The following is a 13,803-nucleotide window of genomic DNA, read 5'->3' on the forward strand; positions in this document are numbered from 1 at the left end:
AATCTGTGAGAGATCCCTTAGTGCTTGAGTTAGGGGCAAATAAGCTTTTGGACAAAGGTGTTAAACATTGTTCATGTCGGTGATCCCCAACCCTCCTCACTTAGGATGTGTAAGTGAGAGTTTACTATTGTTTTGTTCTTACATTTTTTTTCTCTATTGCTTTTCCTCTTATTTTCATTTTCTATTACTTGTAAACTTTTGTTTAGAGTTGTAATCTTCTTTTTTTTTTTTTTCAAACACCTTTCCTTTACTTGTAATCTTTTGTTTAGAGTTGTTTCTTTCATCATTCTTTTCTTCTCCTTCTTCTTTCTTTTCTTTGTTTGTTTGTGTTTTCAATTATAGAGTTGTAAAACTCTTTTTAATCAATCATCTTGTCCATTGTATTTTTTGCATAGAGTTATAATATTTCTTTCCATTTTCATTGAAATAAAATATATTCACTAACAATACATACATACATACATACATAACAAGTTATCTCATAACTTGCATCTCATAGAGTTCAACATAATTGCATAAGAAATCTTATTAACTTCCTTAGCTCAAGTCCAAACTATAAAATACGAGAAATCTTCACAACGAGCCTAGAATAGTCAATCACACCTATGCAAATAATTGATATCGGATGTATAGAAGACAAATATTATGAATACTTATGTAAATAATTAATCACACCTAAATGCCATGTCACTGGCATTTGAGCCTAAAATGTGAGCTCGAAGCCAAGACTTCACTCCGAAGATTAGTCTCGAAAGAATGACTGAAGGCAGTGACATTCACATTACGGTGAGCTCAAAACATGACGCAGGCTCAAAAGTTCTTTGGAGTAACAATGGGCATGCAATTATAAATCCCTACTCTTATGGGTTTAGTTGAAACCATGTGTAAACAACCCTATTTGTCAAGGATATATGTTTTAGTAATGCATTTAAATATAGTTGTTTAAATTCATTTGTATTTTAAATTCAAATGAAAATTTTTGTAACTTCTCTAAAATTAAGGGAAGAATATTCTGTAAACCAGGCCTATAAATAGTTTGGATCATAGTTATTTAAGGACTACACACAAATTTTTATTGCGAAAATTTGTGAAATTGCTCCCCAAAGCATTAAAGTAGAATATAATAAAAGTGACTCATGGGATAGGTAGATTTAACTACTGAACCACGTAAAAAATCTCTGTTTATTTTTTCTTCCTATTTTTTTTATAAGTGCTTAATTTCTCTTATTTCTTTTTAGTTGAAGAAAAACGTCGAAAATAGTTTGGTGCTTTCATTAAGAGCAATAAGCATTCTTTCAAATGTCCCATTTTATAAAAATGACTGCAGTAAACATCCCTAGATTTAAAAGTGGATGACCACTCCCAGAAATCCCTAAGGAAAACACTCCTCGCACTGAAGAGCATCCTCTGAGGCCTTACAAGCAGTCGGTCAATGATATAACTCCCGGTGAAGGGAGCGTGTCAACCACACCGCAGGATCAAGGTCAACCTCGTGACCCTAGTAAAAGTTCTAGGGCACAAAGTCAGGATTATTATAATCGTGACAGATATGTTCCAATGGTGGAATTGGAAACCAGATGTTGTGGGAAAGATTAGCCGAGGCTACTCGGTTAAATGAGGAAATGGACAGATGGGCAACTGAAAACCAAGCACCTCCACGAACAACTAAGGATCGACCTCGAGGAAGTACGACAGCTAGAATGGTCGAGTAGAGAGCCCGACAAGATCAAGAAAGGGCTAGGGAAAATATTGGGGTTAATCAATCAAGAGTTTCGTCTCAAAACTCGACACATACCAGCCAAACCAGAGAGGTTCTTACTGACACTAGGAATAATTGTGATCCCCCACAGGCGACTCAAAAGAATAACCCAGAGCCTGAAAGGCTGATGGGAATAATGAAAGGCCACCACCATCTTCAATAAGGCATCCGCCCTTTCCAACAAGGCACCCATCACCAGCGCAAGAGGTACCACAACCCCCAAGTGAAATCGAGCTGGAGAAGGGCACCACAGAGGCATGCCCGAAGTGTAAGGAGTACAAGCCGAGATAGGGAACCTCAGGCTTAACCTGAGCAATGGAGTAACCACGAGGCCCTAACAAGGGCTGACCAAAGGCATAGACGGGCAAGACAACCTCAGCCGTTTGGGAGTTACCTGTCGAGGTCACAGGCAACTAGGATTAGAGTGCACGTGGATAATCCACCTTGAAACTATGCCCAATCACAACAACAAAGGATTTTTAGTTTTCTCAACGACAGTAAAGACTATATAAGGTTAGTGAGTGTCTATAACAACGACCCGAGGTACTATGAGAATTATCCTAACAATGGTCCCGATCTTCGAGACCACCTGAACTAGAGTCGGCGGCAGTACAACCGACAAAATCTGGACATAAGGGCACATCTGAAATCCCAAAGGGATCCCATACAACAAGTATACGTGTACAAATATAAACCTATACTATAATAAATGGCTGAAGTTCCTTGGAACAATAACCAGCCCACAATAGTGCAGGCTTCGCCCTTGGTAGATCCAGTCCAGGAAAGGATAAATCATCTCGAGGAATAGTTCAGACTCCTTCAAAAGGGAAAGGACAAGGAAAACACCTATGATTCAAATGAAGAGCTCAAGCCTTTTGCTCCTCATCTCTCGAGCACGCCTTTCCAGAATGGGTTTAAGATACCACACGTGGCACCGTACGATGGGAACACTGATCCCGATGGCCACTTGAGCACATTCAACACGATGATGAGAGCCAGTAACATTGGCCTCAAGCTCAAATGCATGCTCATCCCAACAACACTGACGAGAGCTTCAAAAAGTTGGTTTGACAAGTTCCGAAGACATTCAATCACATCATGGGAACAATTGTCAAAGGAGTTCAAAATGCAGTTTCGGGCTGCGAGAAGCATCAAGCCCGAAGCTTCGTCTTTGGAAAATTTCTGGCAATAGCCAGGAGAGTCACTAAATAAGTATTTGTCCAGATTCAACATTGAGGCAGACTGTGCTCACGATGTTGACGATAGTTTCCACCTAATGGCGATTCAAGCTGGAATCTTACCAGGTAGCTCTCTTTGGGATGACATACAATTGAAGCCAGTGTGAACAATACTCATCGGACTCAGAGATTCATCAATGTTGAAGAGGCTAGGTCGGCACTACAACTAGCACCTCCGACCCCAATAACTACAACGACGAACATTAACTCAGCCCCGAGCTTGACAACAACATCCATGACCCAACCTTCTGGTAACAATTCTTCCAAGTGGAAGAAAAATAAAGAAAGTAACCCCAAGGCAGATAGAAACAAAAAGAAAAAGGGGGATAAGTATATCTCCATTTATACTGTATACACCGAGCTCACAGAAACTCAGGAAAATATATACGTAGCGAATGAGAACCAAGTTTCATTCACACACCCTGATGCAATGCGCAACCAACGCGCCAAACGAAATCAAAATAAATAAGGTCGATTCAATAAGGACATTGGTCACACGACTGAGGAATGCAGATAGCTAAAAGATGAAATCAACGGGTTGATCTCGATAGGCTACCTTGGAAAATATGTCCAAAAAAGAAATAGCAATCAGGTGCAAGCTCCGCCTAACCAGAGGGCAACTCCATCTCAACCTGCGCAGGAACCTCAAGTTATTGCACCCCTTCAAGGGAGGATAATCAACCTTCCCCAATCGAAGGAGAATATGTGATAACCATCGTCAGAGGACCACATATAGCTGGAATGAGCAATAATTCTCAGAAAAGATATGTTCGGGAGTTGAAAACTGAGGACGGATCTCTGTATGTCCCAGAACCTTGTGCTGCCAAACTGCAAAGGGTCGTAACCCAGCCTATTACATTCATAGCAGAAAATGACTCTCATGTCCAATTTCCCCAAAATGACCCATTGGTCATTACTCTTCAACTTACCAATAAGAGAGTTCGCCAGTCCTGATATATAACGGGAGCTCATCGAACATCCTTTATAAAATGACTTTGGAGAAGATAAGTATGTCTATTCGAGACCTAAAAGCTTGTGCAACCACCTTGTACGAGTTCTCTCGAGAAGGAATTTCCAGCACAGGGATGATTGAGCTCCTAGTGACATTGGGAGAATATTTAGTCTCAATCACTAAAATGTCTGAATTCATAGTAGTAGACACTCCATCGGCGTACAACGTCTTGCTCGAGAGACTAGCCTTGATTGGGTTGGGGGTAGCGACGTCAATAAGGCACTTGGCACTAAAATTCTTGACACCAAGTGGAATCAAAACATTGAAGGGATATCAATTAGTAGCCCGAGAATGCTACAACATCTCCATGAGAGGAAAAGGGCATTCTAGTGCTCAAACACTAATTATGATCAAGGAAATAGGAGAATTTTTTTTTTTTGAGGTGGAAGATGAGATCGACCCAAGAATGGGAGAATATAGGGCTGATCGTGGCCCAGTAGAGGTGCCTAAAGAGATTCAACTTGAAGAAAAAGATACAACTAAGGTGGTGAAAATGGGAAAGAACCTCACCAAAGAAGCGAAATATAAGTTAATCTGCTTCATGAGGGAAAATGAAGATGTTTTAGCACGGTCTAATTCAGATATGATTTGGATTGATCCCAATATAATTAGACATGCACTAAACATATAAAACTCCCCCCCCCCCCCCCCCCCGAGAAAAAACAAAAAGAAGGCTATTTGACGATGAAAGCAAGCCCTGAAAGAAGAAGTTGATAGATTGAAGGAAACTGACTCATAAGAGATGCCTTTTACTGAGATTGGATTGTCAATCTGGTTTTAGTCCAGAAACTAAATGGTAAATGGTGAGCCTGCATTGGTTATTTAGACCTAAATAAGGCATGCCCAGAGGATTTCTTTTGGTTGCCTCGAATCAATCGACTTGTTGATGCAACGTCATGTCATTCACAGATGCTTACTATGGATATAACCAGATAGCAATGCATGCTCCAGACAAAGAACACACGAGCATTATGACAAATAAGGGGCTATATTGCTACAGTGTAATGCCATTCAGGCTCAAAAATGCAGGAGCAACTTATCAAAGGTTAGTGAATCGTATGTTCACTGAACAGATTGGAAATAACATGGTAGTGTATGTGGATGATATGCTCATAAAATCCAAGAACAATAATAACCATGTAGATGACCTCTTAGAGTGTTTCACTATACTTAAAATTTAACATGAGACTTAACCTAGAAAAATGCTCCTTTGGGGTACCGTCGTGAAAGTTTCTAGGATTCATAGTGAACGCTCGAGACATCAGAGCAAACCCAGATAAGATCAAGGCCTTGATAGATATTCCTTCACCTCAAAAGCATAAAGATTTCTAGAGTTTAAATAGATGAATGACGACCATAAACAGGTTCATTTCGAAATCAACCAACAAGTGCCTACCCTTCTTTAATCTTTTGAGAGGGGGCAAGAATTTCGAATGGACGGTGGAGTGTGAGCTTGCACTCTAGACCCTTAAGAAGCACCTTTCCAAGCCTCCAATCTTATCTAAACCAGTATTGGGAGAAGTGTTGTACTTATACCTCGCCACAACCGAGCATGCAATCGGGGCAACATTAGTTCGGGAGGACAAAAAAGTTCAAAGAATGGTCTATTAAATCAATAAATGACTCTTAGGGGCGAAGTTACGGTACCCTCTCATGGAAAAGCTCGCATTATGCCTAAGTCATGCGTCTCGAAAGTTGCGACCATTTTTCCAAGCACACCCAAGACATGTGATGATTGATCAGCCACTACGAAAAAAATTATCAAGAACCGAGTCATCCAGAAGTCTATTGAAATGGGCAGTTGAACTCAGACAGTTCGAGATCACATACCACCCAAGAACGACGATAAAAGGCTAGGCCGTGGATGATTTCATAGTAGAATGTACGAGGATATCCATGAGAAAGTCATAACCCCAACTCGAGAGCCATGGAGACTTTATGTTTATGGATCCTTCAACAAGAATGGATCGGGGGCAGGTGTTATACTAATTACCCCATCAGGACACATATTTCATTCAGCATTGAGATTTGGATTTGAGGCATCCAACAATGAGGCTGAATATGAAGCACCATTAGCAGGATTACAAGTAGCCTCTTAGATAAAAGCCAAAGCCATACACTGCTAAAGTAATTCACAACCTGTGGTCAACCAAGTACTAGGATAGTATCAAGCTCGAGGAACCAAAATGGCAGCGTACTTGGAAAAAGTCAAGTAAGCATTTGAATAGTTTGAATTTTACACAATCGAACAAGTCCTGAGAGAACAAAATTCGAATGCAGATGCATTGCCTCGACTTGCAACAACTAGGGAAGCTGACATGCTTAACATGGTTCTAGTGGACTTCTTGCCACAACCTTGTATAATCAAGTTGGACATGATTGAGGTCGATTTGATTGATTCGCAACCTACATGGATGACCCCTATAATTGACTACCTCAAACTAGATTCCTCCCTAAAGATCATAATGAGGCTTGGAAGTTGATGTAAAAAATTCCAAGAAACACTCTCCTTTAAGGGAAATTTTATCATATGGGGTATTCCATGCCTCTGTTGCAATGTGTAACTCCACCCGAGGCTAAAAGAATCCTTGAGATAATTCATGAGGGGTTTTGCGCAGATCACGCTAGAGGGCATAGCCTCTCCAAGAAGGTCATCAGGCAATGATATTTTGGCCCACACTAAATGCAGATCCATTCGAGTACGTAAAGCACTGTGACAAGTGTCAATGGTCTGCGTTAATACCTCAAGCGCCACCAACCGAGCTCACCATGATGTGCTCTCCATGTCCATACACAGTATGGGGCATAAACCTCATTAAATCATCACCCATGGGAAAAGGAGGAGTTAAGTATGCAGTGGTGGCAGTGAATTATTTCACTAAATGGACCGAGTTTGAACCACTAGCCACTATCACTTCGAAAAAGGTCCTGGACTTCGTGGTTAAAAATATAATATGTTGATATGGAATACCAAGGAAAATAGTTTCGAATAATGGAACCCAATTTGATAGCGAGCTCTTCACTCAGTTTTGCGAAAGAAATGGGATAATAAAATTTTTCTCCTCGATAGTTCATCCACTGAAAAATGGTCAAGTCGAAGCCATAAACAAGAGCCTAAAAAGTTCAATGAAGAAATGGCTCAAAGAGGCCAAAGGAAAATGGCCAGAAGAATTACCATAAGTGTTATAGGCTTATTGAACAACAAATCGAACCTCGACTGGACACACACCATTCTCATTAGCCTATGGCTGCAAGGCTATGTTGCTAATCAAGGTCAAAGTTCCGACACTAAGATGCGACACTTATAAACAAGACTCGAACCATTCCTAGATTGAAGAATCCTTAGACCTAATAGAAGAAAAGCGAGACAAAACTCAGCTTAAGAATGTCGCGTATCAACAACGCGCCACAAGGTACTTCAATAAGAGGGTTCGAGACAGACACTTTGGATTAGGAGACTTGGTACTTAGAAGAGGATTTTTGGCCACACGAGACATGTGAGCAGGAATACTCGAGCCTAATTGGGGAGGACCATACCAAATTGAATCTATCATTTTACCAGAAGTCTAAAAACTAACTCGACTAAATGGAGAATTGGTTCCACGAGCTTGGAACAGTGAACATCTGCGACCATATTATCAGTAGATTTTGGAAAGACATTTACTTAGTTGTAACCAAGCTTGAAATTTTTCAAGTATTATCAATAAAATGCTCCTTATTTTCATTATTTTTATTTTTTGTAGTTTTTTTCTTGCTCTCGATACTCAATAACCTAAAATTTTACAATCGAAGGATTTTAAGGGCTCATAACTGGTTGTTATCCCCAAAATTTTGTTTGATGACGTGGAAATTGGATGGACAAGTGGCAATGCATGATCAGTAAAGGACACATTAATAGTCAATAAATGTGTTGACTAAAGGAATGCAAAGGTTGGGAGTTGAACTGCAGAGTTGTAATATTACTCGTCTGGAAATAGATTTACTTGGTCTGGAAGTGATTTCCCCGACCAAGTAAGGCTTTTGACGGACCAGTGAGGAATTCTACTAGATCAGGAAGTTGTTTTGTCCAACCGGTCATTTTGGTAAGATATTACATCCGACCATTCATGAGAGAATCCGACCAGACATCCTAGGATGGAGCTCACCTGACCAGACATACGATTTGGCTGACCAGTCATCTCATCCAATTAGCTATGTCAAATTGAGGGTGTCACTGACTGGGTGTGTCAGAATCTTAGGAGATGATTGTCCAGTGACTCTTCAATAAAGCCTCAGTAACAACTTCAACCCAAATATTTCATAACTACCGCAGGAATCTCTCAGATATCCCGAAGTATTAGCTATGTTATTGTAATTTGAATTTATTTAGTGTTTCATTAATTAAAGTCGGTGGAAACAACAAAAGACCTCGTCAAAATGGGATATTTTTCATGTGCGATCCATAAGCCTGTAAATAAAGAGCTCACGGCATCATTGGGGGGATCTGATTTTTTTGGAGACTAAGAAAACTCTCTAGTTTTGAGACTTTGGGACTGTTACTTGGGGCATTCTGGAAGCATTTTCTGAGAGTGTAGAGAGAGAAACACTATACTTTTCTGCTTATACTTGAGAAACTCAGTTGAATAAGGTTCATCTGATCTTAAGTGTAGGCTACATACATCACAAACTCTAAGTGGATTAGGCTATTACCAACAAATTAAGGATGAACCACTATAAAATTACTTGTGTTATTTATTTTCTATTCAATGTTTATTGTCGTTTTTGCATCTACTCGCAATTGGCCAAAAACGTGGTCAACATTTTTGGTGCTTTCATTGAGAGCCTGAATAGAAGAAATACACTACTATCCTACCAATATGGCGCCCAGAAAGCCAGGTACATCAAAAGATCCTACTAAATCAGAAGGTCCTGGACCTCAGAACCCTGAGACTGAGCCAGGGTCTTTCTCGAGGAGATAACTCCAGAAGTCGAACAACTCCAGGAAGCAATGGGCTCTTTCCAAGAGGAGATGATGCAATTCAATGCTCGACGGGAGTCTTTCGCTAAGGAAATGGCCAGGCAGAAGGCTGCATTTAAGCAACAAAGACGGGAGATGGATGCCATAAGTGAAGAGATTAGGCGATGGCAGGAAGAGGCTGACCAGGGACATCACGAGGCTTCGCTTGCTCTAGAAGCGGCTACTCAATTGACCCACGCCAATGCCCAAACTGCAGCACGAGGAGCAGCCACCCAGTGAGCAAGGAATAATAATGCTGGTCAGAGGACCGTTGGCAGAGCCGATTCTCGAGGTCCAGACAGAAGTAGAAGTAATCCCACTGGTCGGGGAGATGATGGGGTCTGCTCCGGGACTGCCTCGACGTAAAGGAAGAATTCTAGAACCCTTTCCAGAAGCCACTGGTCAGAAAATTCAAGATTAGGGAGTCACCGGTCAGGCGGTAAGAAGACTCCACCCAGGCATCATCAGACTAGGACTCCTCGAGATAAGAAAACTTCACAGTTTAAAGACAGATATGATCGTGATGAGGCTAATAGTCATCACACCGATCGGTCAAAGGAGAAAGAGAGCAATGACCAACAAGGAGGAAAAGACTGTCTGGATTGTACAGAAAAGCCGCCACTACATCCCGACCAGCAGCGTAGTGGGAGAGATCAGGTCCCACGCAGTAAGCCCTCTGAAAAATCTAAGAGCACGATGTTTGGCTGGTTAGGAGGAAATGCTTCCTGAAAGGATCTAAGAGACATTATAGACAACAAGAAGAGGACCATCCGGGTCGAAGAACAAGATCTGAACTGCCCTACAAGTCAAGTAGATATACTTAACGACAGTGCACCAGATGGAAATGTCTGACCAGGTGGTCAAGAACTTGGAGCCATGTCGGTTGCACCAGCCATCCAAGCCCAGCTTGACGCACTAACGGCTGCAGTGAAAGGTTTACCTTCCGGGATGGATATGGTAGACCACAGGAGTGACAGTCCATTTTGTGCCCGAATCAGAGCAGCGCAGCTACTGGAAAAATATAAAGCACCAGTGTTGCCGGTATATATAGAAAAGGCAAATCCCATCAGACATATTGGGAAATTTGAGGACCTGATGGAACTTCTCGAGGTAAGTGACGATTATCAGTGTAGAGTTTTCCCGAATACATTGTCAGATACTACCTAGGAAAGGTATTGGAAGTTTAAGCTGAATTCCATTACCTCTTGGGAAACATTCAGGATGGAGTTTTGTAGAAAATTCAGTGCTGCCCAGACTCCACTAGTTTATGCCAATCATTTGGCAGATATTAAACAAGGAAAAGATGAGTCTCTAAAGAATTATATGCAGAGGTTTATGAGAGAAGCCAACCAAGCAACTGTTGTCGGAGACGAGGGGAAGATGGTTGTCATATCCTCTTGAATAACTTATTGAAGCCCTTTGTGGGATAGTATACATGGAAATCCAATTTCAACACTTCAACAATTTCTTGACCGTGCAGAAAAGTATATGAAGTTGGATGACGCGATCCAGAAAAGGGAGAAGGGCATAAATAATCGAGAGGATCAAGCGACCCTCCTAAGAATGGTGGAAAGGGTCAAAATGGTGGAAAGAAACGTGGGAATAGCAGGTCTAACCGCCATGAAGAAAAGAAGGATAAGTCGGTTCCAAGCAATAAGCCAACCAAGTATGAGCCCCGGCTCACTAATTACACCACTCTCTTTGCCAGCTAGGCAGAAATATATCTCGCAAGTCATCAAGAGGTTCCCTACCGGAAACCCCCACCCATCAAGAAGGAGATGAGTAAAAGATACATGAATAATTTTTTTTGTTTCCATGGAGATTATGGTCAAGATATGAATGAATGCAATCATCTCAAGGATGAGATAGAATTTCTTCTTCGGTCGGGAAAGTTGAAAAAGTACCGGGCAGAGAAACCCCAAGGAGAAGGAAGCAACAACAATCCTAGGTTCAAACGACAAAGGTCTCCACCCTTGCAACCCTAGCCTGTGGACTTCACTTTAGACACTATATGTGGAGGTCCACACTTGGTTGGGGATAGTAATAAGGCAAGAAAAAGATATGCCCGAACACTTCGACATGAGTTGGATGCAACATCAACATCAGAAGTCGTGACTGTAGAAGAGCGACCTTCAAAGAATCTTTGGTGTGAAAGTGAGTCTCTTACTTTTACGGAGGATGATGCTAGACACGTAAGGTATCCTCACAATGACTCGCTAGTCATTACAAACCAAATTTCAAACATGAAAATAAAGAGATGCCTAGTTGATACTGGAAGCTCTGTGGACATTATCTACAAGTAATCTTTTGAAAAGATGAAGTTTTCCATCAATGACTTGAAACCATGCTCTTAAGTTATTTATGGGTTCACTGGAGAAGGGTTGTCACTGGCCAGAACAATCAAGTTACCAGTCACAGCAAGAGAGGCTCCCATGCTCGAGACTGTCATGACTACGTTTTTGATAGTAGATTGTTCATTGGTGTACAATGTGGTGATTAGTCGACCATTACTTATGGCTTTACATGCTGCTGTGTCTATATGGCACCTGTCTATGAAATTCCCGACGAGTACAGGCAGAGGCTGTGTCTAGGGAGACCAAAGAGAAGCCGGGGAATCCTACAATGCTTCAGTGGTTAAGGCACAGAAGGTAGCCAAGGAGAATATCATGATTATGTGTGGAGAAGGGGAAGAAGTAGTAGACGAGATGGACATCGACCAATATTACATTGTAAATTTAGCCGACCGTGAGAAAGTTTTAAAGGTTACCAACCAGGAAAGTACCCCTGGTGTTTATAAGAAACACGCCCCATCCGGTGATGAAGTCATCAAATAGGGTGTTGCCCAAAGCGAGGGAATGGACATTGATCCTCGCTTTGGGGATTTGGAGAGTGAAGTAGGACCTATGGAGGAGTTAGATGAGGTCCTAATAGATGAGAACGAACCGACCAGAGTGGTCAAAGTCAGAAAGAATTTAAAGATGGAAGTGAGAGCACAGCTGGTAGGATTTTTGCAAAAGATTCAAGGTGTTTTCACCTGGTATCTCAAGGATATGGTGGGTATCTCACCAACTATGATCAGCCATGTGCTCAACGTGGATGAAAAATACCCAGGAGGGCAACAAAAGAGGAGGTTTCTTGACAAGGAACGAGCATGAGCTCGAAAGGAAGAGGTTGAGTGACTGAAAGAAAATGGGTTCATCATGGAGACATACTACCCGGCTTGGGTTTCTAATCCAGTCTTGGTACCCAAGCCAAATGGAAAGTGGAGGACCTGTGTAGATTTCACTGATCTAAATAAGGCGTGTCCCAAGGACTGTTTTCCTCTGCCTAGGAAAGAACAGTTGGTTGATGCAACTTCTGGTCACAAAATTTTATCCTACATGGATGCTTACTCAGGAAATAATCGAATAAGTATGCACCCTCTCGACGAGGAGCATACCAGCTTCTGGACAGATATAGGTTTATATTGTTATAAGGTTATGCCATTCGACTTGAAAAATGTGGGTGTTACCCACTAGCATTTAGTGAATGGCATGTTCCGTGACTTGATTGGAAAAAACATGGAGGTACATGCCGACGACATGTTGGTCAAGTAGAAAGAAGATGGGGGTCATGTACAAGATCTAGGGGAATGCTTTACACTACTTAGAAATCATCGCATGAAGTTAAACCCATTGAAATGTTCGTTTGGAGTAAGTTCTGGGAAATTCCTTGGGTTAATTGTTAACTCGCGAGGAATAGAAGCCAATCCTGAGAAGAATAAGGCACTCATGGAAATGAAGTCTCTGGGAAGAACTAAAGATGTACAGAGTTTGACTGGGCTGATTACTGCTCTAAGTAGGTTTATTTCCAAATCAACGGACAAATGTGTCCCGTTTTTTAATTTACTTAGAGGAAGCGAAAAATTCGAATGGGTGGAGGAGTGTGAGCAAGCCTTTCAAAAGATAAAGAAACATTTGGCTCAACCTCCCGGTCTCTCAAAACTGGTAGATGGAGAGGACCTTTTCATTTATTTGGCAATCACAGAGCATGCTATCAGTGCTGCTCTAATACGAGAAGAAGAAAAGGTGCAACATCCGGTCTACTATGTCAATAAGTGGTTAGTAGGAGCAGAATCAAGGTACCCTACGATTGAGAAGTTAGCATATTGTTTAGTGCTTGCATCTAACAAATTACTGCCATACTCCGAGGCACATCCCATAAAGGTGCTTACCGACCAGCCCTTACGCCAAGTTTTACAAAAACTAGAAACTTCTGGTTGTTTACTTAAATGGGTTGTCAAATTAGGCCAATTCAAGATCAAGTATCAACCCTGATCATCCATCAATGGACAATCTCTAGCAGACTTTATTGTTGAATGCATCAGAATTCATGATATTCCTGACGAGACAGAAAATGTAGCTGGGCAGAGAAAAGTTTTTCCTGCCTGGCAACTTTATGTGGACCGATCTTCCAATGAACATCATGCAAGAGCCGGACTTATATTGATCACACCAAAGCAACATTGAATTCATTGCGCGTTAAGGGTCGGATAAAATGCCTCAAATAATGAGGAAAAATATGAAGCCCTTTTAGCAGGATTACGATTGGCCAAAGATGTACATGCACGGTCGGTCGAAGTAAATAGAGATTCTCAACTGGTGGTTTACCAAATTTTAGGAGAATATCAGGCGAGAGGTTTGCGTATGGTGGCATACATAAATAAAGTTAAGGACTTGTTAGTACAGTTTAAAGAGTACACAATCAAGTTGGTACCACGATATCAGAACTCCAACGCAGACGCCTTGGCAAAATTAGC

General features: G+C 41.4%; 1 protein-coding gene across 1 annotated transcript; it reads left to right on the forward strand.

Moving 5' to 3' along the window:
* The first annotated feature begins 12,775 nt into the window (after window positions 1-12,775).
* LOC133832799 (uncharacterized) lies at window positions 12,776-13,513 on the forward strand. Its single transcript, XM_062263094.1, has 2 exons — window positions 12,776-13,125; window positions 13,372-13,513. The coding sequence occupies exons 1-2, from the start codon at window positions 12,776-12,778 to the stop codon at window positions 13,511-13,513; spliced, it is 492 nt and encodes a 163-aa protein (XP_062119078.1).
* The last annotated feature ends 290 nt before the right edge of the window (window positions 13,514-13,803 follow it).

This window comes from Humulus lupulus, chromosome 4, assembly GCF_963169125.1.
Source record: "Humulus lupulus chromosome 4, drHumLupu1.1, whole genome shotgun sequence".
Classification (NCBI taxonomy): domain Eukaryota; kingdom Viridiplantae; phylum Streptophyta; class Magnoliopsida; order Rosales; family Cannabaceae; genus Humulus; species Humulus lupulus.